The 13,061-nt window shown below is 41.7% G+C and overlaps 1 protein-coding gene across 1 annotated transcript in view; it reads left to right on the top strand.

The window, feature by feature from the left end:
- The first annotated feature begins 217 nt into the window (after nucleotides 1–217).
- Nucleotides 218–13,061, top strand: part of ace2 (angiotensin I converting enzyme 2) — a 17,482-nt gene continuing 4,638 nt past the window's right edge. Inside the window, exons 1-16 of the mRNA XM_037696847.1 lie at nucleotides 218–352; nucleotides 429–587; nucleotides 2,219–2,312; nucleotides 3,689–3,832; nucleotides 4,062–4,177; nucleotides 4,263–4,368; nucleotides 7,743–7,840; nucleotides 7,932–8,104; nucleotides 8,478–8,704; nucleotides 10,176–10,320; nucleotides 10,393–10,491; nucleotides 10,932–11,054; nucleotides 11,834–12,009; nucleotides 12,279–12,337; nucleotides 12,454–12,551; nucleotides 12,661–12,777. Coding sequence (XP_037552775.1) covers nucleotides 284–352; nucleotides 429–587; nucleotides 2,219–2,312; nucleotides 3,689–3,832; nucleotides 4,062–4,177; nucleotides 4,263–4,368; nucleotides 7,743–7,840; nucleotides 7,932–8,104; nucleotides 8,478–8,704; nucleotides 10,176–10,320; nucleotides 10,393–10,491; nucleotides 10,932–11,054; nucleotides 11,834–12,009; nucleotides 12,279–12,337; nucleotides 12,454–12,551; nucleotides 12,661–12,777 — 2,003 coding nt within the window. The 5' untranslated portion in view covers nucleotides 218–283. The remainder of the gene's footprint in view (nucleotides 353–428; nucleotides 588–2,218; nucleotides 2,313–3,688; nucleotides 3,833–4,061; nucleotides 4,178–4,262; nucleotides 4,369–7,742; nucleotides 7,841–7,931; nucleotides 8,105–8,477; nucleotides 8,705–10,175; nucleotides 10,321–10,392; nucleotides 10,492–10,931; nucleotides 11,055–11,833; nucleotides 12,010–12,278; nucleotides 12,338–12,453; nucleotides 12,552–12,660; nucleotides 12,778–13,061) is intronic.

The raw sequence follows: 13,061 nt of genomic DNA, 5'->3' as shown, positions 1-13,061 counted from the left end.
GGCCACGTCATCAGCGCTTCATGGTCTGGCGGGTGATCGTGTATAAGGGTGCGGTCCTCCCTCAGTTATGGCTCTGCAGTCCAAAGGTCAAGGCGGGGCCGGTCTTAAAACTCTTTCTGTTTACGGCTGAGTCATTCTGAGCCTCAGGATGGGTCCGAACACATCCGTCAGAACCCTCCTGAGCGTCTTGGCCCTGATCTGTTCCTGTCCCGCCGAGGCCGCGGACCTGGAGGCGGAGGCCGCGGACTTCTTGGAGCGGTTCGATCAGAATGCCAGCACACAGATGTACCAGTACTCCCTGGCATCGTGGGCCTACAACACTGACATCAACCAGGAGAACTCAGACCGGCTGGTAGGTTCTGGGTCAGTTCCGGGTCTTTAATCAAACACAGGTGTGAAAGTGATGGTTTTGATGGTTCTGTGTGCAGCTGGAACAGGAAAAAATCTGGGCCGCCTTCTACAGCCGGGCGTCAGAGGAGTCCAGAAAGTACCCCATCCAGCAGATCCAGGACCCGAGCATCAAGGTCCAGCTCCTGTCCTTACAGGACAAAGGTTCTGGAGCTCTGAGCCCGGACAAAGCTGCACATGTGAGTCAAAGCTATTCAGTTCAGTTTATTTATATAGCACTAAGTCACAAACATAAGTCATCTCAGGACACTGAACAGAAACATTCATATATAAAAATTATAATTTAACATTATTTATCTGAGGAGCAGACTGCTTTGAATTTAACTTCATCACATACTCTCATCTTGAGCAAACACGAAGGCGACAGTGGAAAGGAAAAACTCCCTTGTGAGGAAGAAACCTTTAGCAGAGCCAGGTTCAGGACAATCTGCTTCGACCGGCTGGGTTTAAGAGGAGGAACAGATACACAATGGCAGGTCAAGAATCACATGTTAAGATAGAAATAGTATCAAATGAAAACTATTCAATTTTAAAACCATTTAAGGAAATTAGGTAAATTTGTCCTTCAGTAGTCTAAGCCTATGGCAGCACAACAAGCCAACCCTAATTATAGGATTTATCAAAAACGAAAGTCTTAAGCACAGTCTTAAACCTGGACAATGTGTCGGTCCTACGGAAAGAAACTGGAAGTTATTTCCACAAGAGAGGAGCCTGAGAACTGAAAGATCTTCCTCCCATTCTGCTTTTGGAAACTCTAGGAACTGCAAGTAAACCTGCAGTCAATGAGTGAAGTGCTCCGTTAGGAAAATATGGAACAATAAGATCTCAAATATAAGATGGATCTAGGTTGTTGAGAGCTTTGTAGAAGTAAGATTTTGAATTCAATTCTGGACTTGACAGGGAGCCAATGGAGAGAAGCTAAAACTGGAGAGATATGATCTCTCCCACTAACTCCAGTTGAGACTCTGGCAGCAGCATTTTGGATTAAATGAAGACTTTATAAAAAAAAGTATTTGGACACCCAGATAACAAACCATTGCAATAGTCCAGTCTAGACGTGACAAATGCATGAACCAGTTTTTCTGAACAATTTTAGATAAGATGTTTCTAATTTTAGTGATATTACGCAGGTGGAAGAAGGCGGTTCTAGTAATGTTTTTAATGTGGGGGATAAAAGACATGTCCTGATCAAAAATAACACCAAGATTTTTTACATTAGAGCTGGAGGACAGATTAATGCCATCCAAGGAGGGAGAAAGACTGAATGTATAAGATGTTTAGGTCCAAAAACTAAAACCTCAGTCTTGTCTGTGTTCAAAAGCAGAAAATTTAGGGTCAGTGAACTCCGTTCCTCAGCTAAATCAGTGAAACTCTCTAATTTTTAACTCTTTGTCAAGTTTTACTGTTTGTGCGTCATTTTGTTCAATATATTTAATATATTTATACTTTGTTCAACTCTAAACAATTAAAATGCCATTAGTCAAATTAAATAATGTTCATGTTAATTCAGATTGATCTATTTTAAATAAAGCTGCAAATGACAAACTAAACATTTAGCAGCTCATCGACGATCATTAAATCAGGAATTTCTTGATATTTTCTGCCAAATGAATCAGGAAATGTTAAAGTTTATTGAAGTAAATAACTGATCTCAGAGCAGCAGGATCAGCTAAGTAACGTTTCTGTAAGTTAATTATTTAATCAAATCAAGTCAACAATTTAGTTAACAAATCAAAATTACACAGTCTTCATGTGTAAACTTTGTTTTTACTGTGATTCACGTTTAATTTTCACTCTTGTTTCCCTGCAGCTGAACAAGGTGCTGAGTGAGATGAGCACGATCTACAGCACGGCCACTGTTTGTGGACTCGACGACCCGCTGGACTGCCACACTCTGGAGCCGGGTACGATCTGGTCACAGCCAGTTCCAGTGACATCACTTCCTGCTGGCATCACTGTCAAGGTTTAACTTTACCAAAGAGCAGGAAGATAACTTGGATCGTTTCAATCATTAATCTGACAAATATTGCCTCGAAAGTTAAATAGTTACAAACTTTTTGATCTACTTTATTTTTGTTACTGATATGACTTTTTATTATTATTATTATTTGTACTGTATTTTTCGTACTATAAGACGCACTTCAAATCCTTTAATCTTCTCAAAAATTGACAGTGCGCCTTATACTGTTTATTAATTCTGGTTGTGCTTACTGACCTCAAACCGATTTTATGTGGTACATGGCATTCAAAAATCTGTCAAAATGAACTTGTTTTGCTTAATGCACCTTATACTCCGGTGTATGAAAACAGACCCGTTCATTGATATTGTGCCTTATATCCAGTGCGCCTTATAGTCTGAAAAATACGGTAACTTTTAAGGTTTTTTTTAAGTTACAAACATTTTCACCATAGAAATACATTCAAGTCTCTTTAATTCCTTCAGCTACTCATTCTGCTTGGGTCTTTTTTGTCAACTTTTAGCTTTTAGCTAGACTTTAGCTTCTTTTAAATAGGCATTTGCAATGTCTAATGTTAGCGTTTGCTACTTTTAGCTACCATTGTGCTACGTTAGTTACCATTTGACTTGTTTTTATCAAATCTTTGCTGCTTTAGTTAACATTTTATGTTTGGCTGTGAGCTAGCCTTCTGTTATTTGTAGCATCTAGCTATCATTTTACTGCTTGTAGCTTTTAGCTAGCCTTTTGCAACAAAATCTACTTTTGTTTTTAAGCTATAGCTTCTTGCTAATTTTACCTGTTAGCCTGTGTTTAGCCTACTCTAACTTTTAGCTAGTGTTATGCTACCTTTAGCATTTAGCTTGCAGTTTGCTCCTCTCAGCTTTCAGCTAGCGTTTGCTTGTTTTTAGCTTTCAGTTCTTGATGTTTGTTCTTTATTAAGTGTTTTTATTAAATCTCTGCTGGGGTTTTGCATCAAAATGCTGAATTTTAGTTAGTGTTTTTCCACTTAGCCACAGCCGGCTTGGGACCCGAGAGTCCCAGGTTCAATCCCCAGTCACTGCACATCACGTGGCGTCTCTGGGCAGCACGTCTAATCCCCAAAATGTCCCCCGGGCGCTTTCAATAGCTGCCCACTGCACCACCTGGTGGTGGATGGGTTAAATGCAGAGACTAATTTCGCCATTGTATGGAAACATACAGTGCTGACATTGTGATGACATTATTATTATTATTATTATTATTATTTGTTTCTGTGAATATTTTTGATATTTGATGAAAACAGAAGTTTGTCTCTTGACGGTTTCTGCGTTCATCTGCTCCAGGTTTGGAGAACATCATGGCCGAAAGCAGGAACTACTCGGAACGCCTTCACGTGTGGGAGGGCTGGAGGAAAGAGGTGGGGAAGAGGATGAGGCCGCTCTACGAGGACTACGTGGACTTGAAGAATGAAGTCGCCAAACTCAACGGTAAGCAAGACAAGATGGAGGATGTGAGGACTCATAAACCTGCTATCAGGAGCCAGAACTGCTGACTGGACCTGTGAGGCAGGAACACTCACAGCTGATAACATTCTGGTTTTGTTCCATGAAAGTCCTTCTGATAACAGAGCTGGACATTCTCTGCTGTCGTAAAAACGCCTGTGATCTGTTCTCTAGAGGAACGAGACAGAACCAGCTTGGTTTTGCTTCTCTGCAGGGTATGAAGACTATGGAGCCTACTGGAGGTCCAACTACGAGACCATCGAGGAAGACGCTCAGTTCAAGTACACCAGACAGCAGCTGATGGACGACGTTCGCTCCATCTACAAAGAGGTCCATTGATTTGAGGATCAGTTAGAAAATAAACGTCTTGGTTTTCATGGCAGGGAGGTTTTTACACCGTTTGTTGTTTCTCCAGATCTTGCCGTTATATCAGGAGCTGCACGCCTACATGAGAGCCAGACTCACGGAGGTCTACCCAGGCCACATTGATCCAGAGGGTCCTCTGCCGGCCCACCTGCTGGGTACGGACACAGAAGTGTCTTCAGATTGTTGCTGATGTCACTTTTTATTGGAGGCAAACAAATTCAAGATGGCCACCAAAAAATGGATACAACTCAGTCAGTCATTGAGGTGGTAGTAGCTGAGAGTCCTTCTCAACAAGTACTCCAACAGATTATGAGGGACCTTTGATCAAAACAAGGAGGCGGGTTCCTTCAAAGAATGCTAGTTTAAAGCTGCTACTATCCTGAATAAAAATAACTCACTGATATAAATCTGAACCCCTAAGCGACTGCTTGTCGCCCGCCAAATTTCAACAAAGATCTCACACAATCAGTTAACGCTCAGCTTATGAGATGACGGTGACTCTAAGCTACTACCACACTACTTTAACTCAGTACCCATCAAACTTACTAATATAGCCTTTTATTTTGCCCAGATCATTTAGCTGTGGCAGCCATCTTAAATCAAATGGACTTTACAAAACCTACCAATACAACAAGTAGAAGAAAACTTCATAATATTTAAGAAATTAGGCTTCTTCTTTTTTTGGCTTTTCCCTCTTCAGGGGTCTCCACAGCGAGTCATCCTCCTTCATCTCACTCTGTCCTCTGCATTCTCTGTCCTCACTCCAACTAAACTGGTCCATATGACACAATTTAACCTTTTTTGTTGTTATCTCTCTGGATGATTGAGCTTACAACCTTTTTTCTCCTAGCAGCTGCATTCCTAACATCCTTCTACCAATATACCCACTGTCCCTCCTCTGGACATGTCTAAACCACTGTCCCTCCTCTGGACATGTCTAAACCACTGTCCTTCCTCTGGACATGTCCAAACCACTGTCCCTCCTCTGGACATGTTCAAACCATCTCAGTCTGGCCTCTCAATCTCCCAGTTGTTCAACCTGTGCTGTACCTCTGATGATCTCATTCCTAATCTTATCCAGCCTTGTCACTCCTAAGGAGAACCTCAATATCTTCATTTCTGCCACTTCCAGTTATTTCTCCTGTCTTTTTGTCCACATCTCTATCTCCAGACCATACAACATAGCTGGTCTCACAACTGTCTTGTAAACTTTTCCTTTGACCTTTGCTGACACGCTTTTGTCACAAATCACTCCTGAAACTTTTCTGCATCCACTCCATCCTGCCTGGACTCTCTTCTTCACCTCTTTACCACACTCACCATTTTCCTGGACAGTGGACCCCAAGTACTTGAAGTCCTGCACCTTTGTGACCTCTGCTCCTTGTAGTCTCACTGTTCCACCGGCCTCCCTCTCATTCACACACATGTACTCTGTCTTACTACGGCTGACTTTCATTCCTCTTCTTTCAAGTGCATACCTCCACCTCTCCAAGTTCTCTTCCACCTGTTCCCTGTTATCACCACAGATCACAATGTCCTCTGCAAACATTATAGTCTACGGATGATTCCTGCCTGACCTCATCTGTTAGTCCATCACTAGAGCAAACAAGAAGGGGCTCAGAGCCAATCCTTGATGCACTCCCACCTCCACCTTGAAGCTATCTGTCACTCCTATAGCACATCTCATCACTGTCCTGCAGTCATAATACATGTCCTGTGTCAGTCTAACACTTCTCTGCCATTCCAAATTTCCTCATGCAATACCACACCTCCTCCCTCGGCACCCTGTCATTTGCTTTTTCTAAATCCACAAAGACACAATGGAGTTCTTTCTGACCTCTCTGTACTTCTCCATCAGCATCGTCAAAGCAAAGATGGCATCTTTGGTGCAGTTTCTTAGCATGAAACCATACTGCTGCTCACAAATTGTCACCTTTCGTCTAAGTCTAGTTTCCACAACTCTCTCCCAGATCTTCATCGTGTGACTCATCAACTTAATTCCCCTGTAGTTGCTACAACTCTGTACATCACTCTTGTTCTTAAAAATGGGCACCAGCACACTTCTTTTCCATTCCTGAGGCATTTTCTCATCCTCAAATTTGCCATCGACTATTTGAGTCATAAACCTCACTGCCATCTCTCCAAAACATTTCCAAACCTCCACTGGTATGCCATCAGGTCTTCCTGCGTTCCCCTTCTTCATTCTTTTCAGAGCTTTCTGGACTTAACCCTCACTAATCTTTCCCACTTCCTGGTCTACAGTTTATATGACTCTACTCTTCTTTCATTCTATTAATTCACTAGCTCCTCAAAGTACTCCTTCCATCTTCCCGTCACACTCTTCTCACTTGTTAGAACATTACCATCCCTATCTTTAACAAGCCTAACCTGCTGCACATCCTTTCCAGCCTGATCCCTATGTCTTGCCAATTGGTACTTCCTTCTCGCTCTCTTTAGTGTCCAGCCTCCCATACAACTCATCATACACCTTCTTCTTTGCCTTTGCCATCTCCCTCTTTGTTCTACATTGTGTCTTCTTATATTCCTGTCTCTTCTGTCCTCTCACTGTCATATTTCTTCTTGGCTAACCTCTTTCTTTGAACAGCTTCCTGCACTTCACTCTTCCACCACCAGGTTTCTTTATCATCCATTCTCTGTCCAGATGACACACCAAGTACCTTCCTACCTGTCTCTTTAATTACTGTTGCTGTAGTAGTCCAGTCATCTGGAAGCTCTTTATTACCACCCAGAGCCTTTAACAGCTCCTCTCTGATTTTTTTTTCACAGCAAATTTTCTTCCTTCTTCATCTTCCACCATTTGGTCTGTTACCCATTTTGTTTCATAACTGGCATATGTTCTTTTGAACTTGTTGCAGCCAAAGTGAAACAAGAAGTGGCATCAAAGTGGGCAAAAAGGAACTTCCTGGTCTTTTTTTAAACAAAATTATTTGAACTCTGCCTCTTCTTTGTCTCTTTGATAGACTCAAAATAAATTCAAGAAACAAATTCTTCTCTGCACTTGTCAGCTGTTGTAGCATTGCGTTGTTCCTCTTTGGCATCACTTCCTGTTACTGCTCATGATAATATCTCAACAACTGTTCATCTCAACAATGTGAAGTTTATTTTTGCTAAAGGTTATTAGTGTTATCTTTCCAAAACTGCATTCATATTTATCACAAAAATTTGACGTTACAGCCACTTTAATACTTTACCAGCTGTAGATGGACTTCCAGTAATTCTTCTTCTTTTGAGTGAAAGTTAATTAAAAGTCATCCAGCAGTTTGTGAAATATTATGAAGGTGTAAATAATGGAGCAGAAAAGGCAAAACAATTATTCAAACGTTTTTAAAAGTGAATTTTGTCTCTCTCTGCTGTCCACAGATCGTGACTGCAGCTTCATGCTAAGAAGAAAAATACAACTGTAGCTTTTAAATAAATCAAATATTTCTAGTTATATTGTACAAATGAGATGGACAAAAATGTCAACTAACTAATCAAATAATAAAAACTGCCTGTGTTGATTGTTCAGGTGACATGTGGGGCAGATTCTGGACCAACCTGTACCACCTGTCAGTCCCCTACCCTGACAAGCCTGATATTGACGTGAGCAGCACCATGGTGGAGCAGGTACGAATCCTTTATCTGTCGAATGCTTCAAAACAAGAACCAAAGTGAAGCTTTCTTGACTTTTGTCTTTAACTCTCTGATAAAACTTCAGGACTGGTCCGAACTTCGGCTCTTTAAAGAAGCAGAGAAGTTTTTTATGTCCGTGGGTCTGTACAAGATGTTCAACAACTTCTGGACCAACTCCATGCTTGTGAAGCCCAACGATGGACGCAAGGTGGTGTGTCACCCCACCGCCTGGGACATGGGGAATAGAGAGGACTTCAGGTGGGTCGAGTACACACACACACAGGTTATTGTTTACCAGAACTGTAGATGTAAAGTTGCAGGAATTAATTGTTCACTTCTGCTGATAAAACAATCAAAGTCTGGATTGTAAAACCTCAGAAATAATTTCTCTACAGAGAGTTTCAAAAAACGTTCAATACAAAAGTGAGTTTGTTTAAATATGAGCTTCTATCTCAGTCTGGGTAAATATTACCTGCATTAATGGTCATCATAAAACATTATTTCTCTTGGCGTAGCGTTGGACTCGATGTTTATCAGACCTGTCAGGAACAGCTTATTGTTTTATTGGTGCAGGGTGTCTGATATGAACACACCAAACGTCACCTAACTGCTGACGTTATCCTTCCTGCAGGATAAAAATGTGCACCAAGGTCGACATGGACAACTTCCTCACTGTGCACCATGAGATGGGCCACAACCAGTACCAGATGGCCTACCGGAACCTGTCCTACCTGCTGAGAGATGGGGCCAACGAAGGTTTCCACGAGGCTGTGGGAGAAATCATGTCCCTCTCTGCTGCGACACCAAAACACCTGCAGAGCCTGAGTCTTCTGCCGGCTGACTTTGTCTACGACCATGGTCCGAATAACTCAAACGTGTTTATTTTCTGAAACATTAAATCAACTTTAGTCAGAAGAGTAAAGTCCAGACAGAGATCTGGTTTAACTCGGTCCTTATTTGCAGCTTTTCTTCATCGTTCCTCCCAAAGAAAGTTTTCCAGCAGCTGATCAGAAAAACTGTAAAGTCCCATCAGACGCCATCAAGCCTCCGTCAGAATCAGACATTTTGTGTCAACAAGCAAACAGTTTGTGTCCAATGTGCCTTAAGCTCACTCAACCTGTGGACAACCTGCATCCTGTCCAGTGGACAACCCGCGTCCTGTCCAGTGGACAACCTGCGTCCTGTCCAGTGGACAACCTGCGTCCTGTCCAGTGGACAACCTGCGTCCTGTCCAGTGGACAACCTGCGTCCTGTCCAGTGGACAACCTGCGTCCTTTGTGCACTCATTTCTGCCTGTTTGTTGGCTGGAGTTGTAACCAAGTATGGCAGGTTGTTTTACTAAATAACTGACTCACACTCCCATCCTTGACACATGCTCACTCAATCCATGTCCTGTGGACAGCCTCTGTTCTGACCTGTGGACAGCCTCTGTTCTGACCTGTGGACAGCCTCTGTTCTGACCTGTGGACAGTCTGTGTCCTGACCTGTGGACAGCATGTGTATGTTTTACATCCAGCTGGATCTCCAGTTGCTGGCTGGAGTTGCAGCCAGGTATGGCAGGTTGTTGTACTAAATAATCAAGTCATACTCCCATCTCTCACACAAACACTCACTCCCTTGTGTCCTGTGGATGACCCATGTCCTGTGTATGCTTAGCTTTGACTGTCTGTTGGCTGGAGTTGACAGTATGGCAGGTTGTTGGACTAAATAATTGAATCACACTCCCATCGCTAACACATGCTCACTCAACCCATGTCCTGTGGACAGCCTGTGGCCTGGCCTGTAGACAACCTGTGTCCTGTGAACAACCTGTGTCCTGTCGTTTGGACAATGTGTACGTCTTGCGTCCAGCTGGGTCTCCAGTTCCTGCTCCATTTGCTGGCTGGAGTTAACAAATATGGCAGTTTGTTGGACTAAATAATACAATCACACTAGTGTCTCTACTTACATTTCATATTCCAGTAATAGCAATTATCATGGACACAAAAAGATTATACTGGTCATAATTGAAGTAGCTATGGTGGATTAGCTGTGGCAGCCATCTTGAATCAGACTGACACACACAGGCACTTCCTAGCACACGATCAACGTACTTTCATGACAGTGCGTGATAAACAGCTATTATATAATATGTTTCTGTACCTTTTGATGTGTTCGTATTTGTCACCCACTGCTGAAGGGTGAAGGCAGAGAGATAATTTTTTTTCCTGTTTCTGCCTGTTAGCAAAGTATCTCATGAATCATTGGACTGATGTCTGATTCCTTTAAGGAATATTAGGTCTTTAATTTAACTTCTGAAATTATTTGAAGCTATCTTTCTTTTCTGTAGAAACGGAGATCAACTTCCTGCTGAAGCAGGCGCTGACCATTGTGGCCACGCTGCCCTTCACCTACATGCTGGAGGAGTGGAGGTGGCAGGTGTTCGCAGGTAGCATCTCCAAGGACGAGTGGATGAAGCGCTGGTGGGAGATGAAGTAAGCTGACACACCTGATAAACCTGAACGCCATGTGAGCGTGCACGAGGACTGACTCTGTGGTTTTAACAGGAGGGAGTTGGTGGGAGTAGCAGAACCAGTTCCACGGGACGAAACTTACTGTGACCCCGCCACTCTGTTTCACGTCTCTGGAGACTATTCTTTCATTCGGTAACATTTTTATTTTATTTTTTTGTTTCAGAGCTGCACATTTAGCAAATAAAGCAAGACTTTTATTCTTAAAGTTGATGCTACGAGTTAGATTGATGGCTGTCAATCTTAGTGAAGTTTTTAAAACATCTATTGGTAAAAAGGCTAAAGGTTTATGAGGTAAAAATAAAATAAAAGCTATAACACCCAACGCTATCATTATAATTTACGATGAAAATACATCCTAGCCTCTTTAATCACCTTCAGACAGAAACAGTGTTTTCTTGCTCTGAATGAGCTCAATATTTATTTTTATTACATTTAGTTCGGCTGTCTAATGTTTAAAAGAGGAAAAACACACTATGCAAAATAAAACATTAAAATCAGGATTAGTTTTTTTTTAAATAAATTAAACATCCGAGATACTGACACATCAGTGTGGACTTCCTGTTTTGGTGCAGGTACTTTACAAGGACCATCTACCAGTTTCAATTCCAGAAGGCCCTCTGTGACGCAGCCAATCACAGTGGATCTTTGTCATCATGTGACATCACTGGGTCCAAAGAAGCAGGAACCAAGCTGAGGTACCAACTCCTTCCATCTTTACTCATCCGTTGGAATTTGGGGTGTAACTGTACGCAGGTTTGAACTGGACTGTCACAGTATGGCCCACAGAGAACTGGGCACACAGTTTAAAGCACTCTTCATCAAAACAAAGCAAGAACAATGAATTCAGGCGAAACAGAATAAAAACCTGCTTCCTGTTTGTTTCAATTCTACTGTGTGGAAAAGTTTGTGGAGAGCAGCAGGTGCAAGTATGGAAAGCCAAATGGTCATAAATTTAAGTCTTGAAAGCAAAACATACCAAAATCTATCTGGTTATTTATTTCATATCTCAGACATCATGTTTCTCCCACACTGAGAAGTTGTGAGTGTTAAAAGTTTATTGTATTTATTTTATTTTGCATCGTCTTAGTCATATTTATTATTATTATTTTTAAAGCAACCCTTGATTTTTGTTTACTTAGTGATGGACACTTTGATTCAGTTTAGGTGATTAAAACAATAAAAATTACTTTTTCTATTAAATGTTTTAGTGATAACACAGTTTTGTTTTTCTGTCTTCTGTGAGATTATGACAACAAAAACAACGTATTTAAAAAGTCTTGGAAGGGGGCAATTTTAAATCATTTGCCTGCTTGACACAGGGGGGGGTTAAACAAGAAAATAAAACTAGCATTTAATTTTTTTTTTCTCCCGTGTCTCACATGACTTAAGCACACCGTTACACCCCTGCTACATTTTAATGGTGCTAATAAGTCAGTGTATATTATTGTTATGATCACCGTTCTTTGCTTTATAGAAATATGTTGGAGCTGGGCCGGTCTCAGTCCTGGACCAGAGCTCTGCATACCATATCCGGAGATACCAGAATGGACGCCCGGCCCCTGATGAAGTATTTCCAGAAACTTTATGACTGGTTGAAGGAGGATAACAGGAAACACAACCGGGCTGTAGGCTGGAAGACGGCAGATCCACGTGAGGAAAAACATACTCACTTTGTTTGATGAAGTGAAATGTGAAGATTTATGAACCGTACCACCCTCACATTTATTACAATCCTACCTCTACAAAGAGGACAGAAATGTTCCACATTGATCCCCTTTCAGCACATTTTTTACAATCTGATTTCTTCTGCGTACTTTGTGCTATTTTACACATTCATATTTAAAGATGGAGATATAAATAAAAATAGTCGGGTGTAAAAAAATCTAGTTATGAATTTCTTGTTTCTTGTTGTTTTGCAGCTTCTGATCATTCCATTAAAGTGAGAATAAGTTTGCTTGCAGCCATGGGCGACAGCGCTGTGAGTGTTACATTTTATTCCACCTGAAATAGTAAAAACATGGCAGCACTGTGACGTGAAGTCCAGACTGTGCTGCTGTTTTAAAGCAAACATTAACGTACAATCATGTGTTTCAGTATACCTGGAACGACAATGAGATGTACTTCTTCAAATCAAGCGTAGCTTACGCCATGAGGCAGTTCTACTCCCAGAAGAAGCAGACGCTCCTCTTTACGTCAGTATCTCGCATCATCCTGGAGACATCAGCATAATACCGCAGAAGAAGAACTGATGCTCATTTTATCAACTTGTTTTTAAATATTTTATTATATTTTCTCCATCAGGTCAGAAAATGTCGTCACCTTTAAAGAAACTCCCAGGATCTCCTTCTACATTGCGGTGACCAACCCTCAAACTCCGACTGTTTACATCCCAAAGGCAGATCTGGAGGCGGCCATCAGGTTGTTAAACGTGTCATATTCAACATACAACGGGCTCAGATTATATATCATTCGTATATCATAGACTGATGGCAGGAGACCAGAACTAACCCATGTCCAACATCCTGAATCTGTTTCCAGCTGCAGTGTATCTTTATGTACGCGACAGCCTCTTTATGCAGGCAACAGTCTCTTTATGCAGACGACAGCCTCTTTTTGCAGACGACAGCCTGTTTACGCAGACGACAGCCTGTTTACGCAGACGTCAGCCTGTTTACGCAGACGTCAGCCTGTTTACGCAGACG

This window comes from Nematolebias whitei, chromosome 2 (assembly GCF_014905685.2).
Source record: "Nematolebias whitei isolate Nwh7 chromosome 2, NemWhi1, whole genome shotgun sequence".
NCBI lineage: Eukaryota > Metazoa > Chordata > Actinopteri > Cyprinodontiformes > Rivulidae > Nematolebias > Nematolebias whitei.
This window is presented reverse-complemented; position numbering and strand designations above follow the sequence as displayed.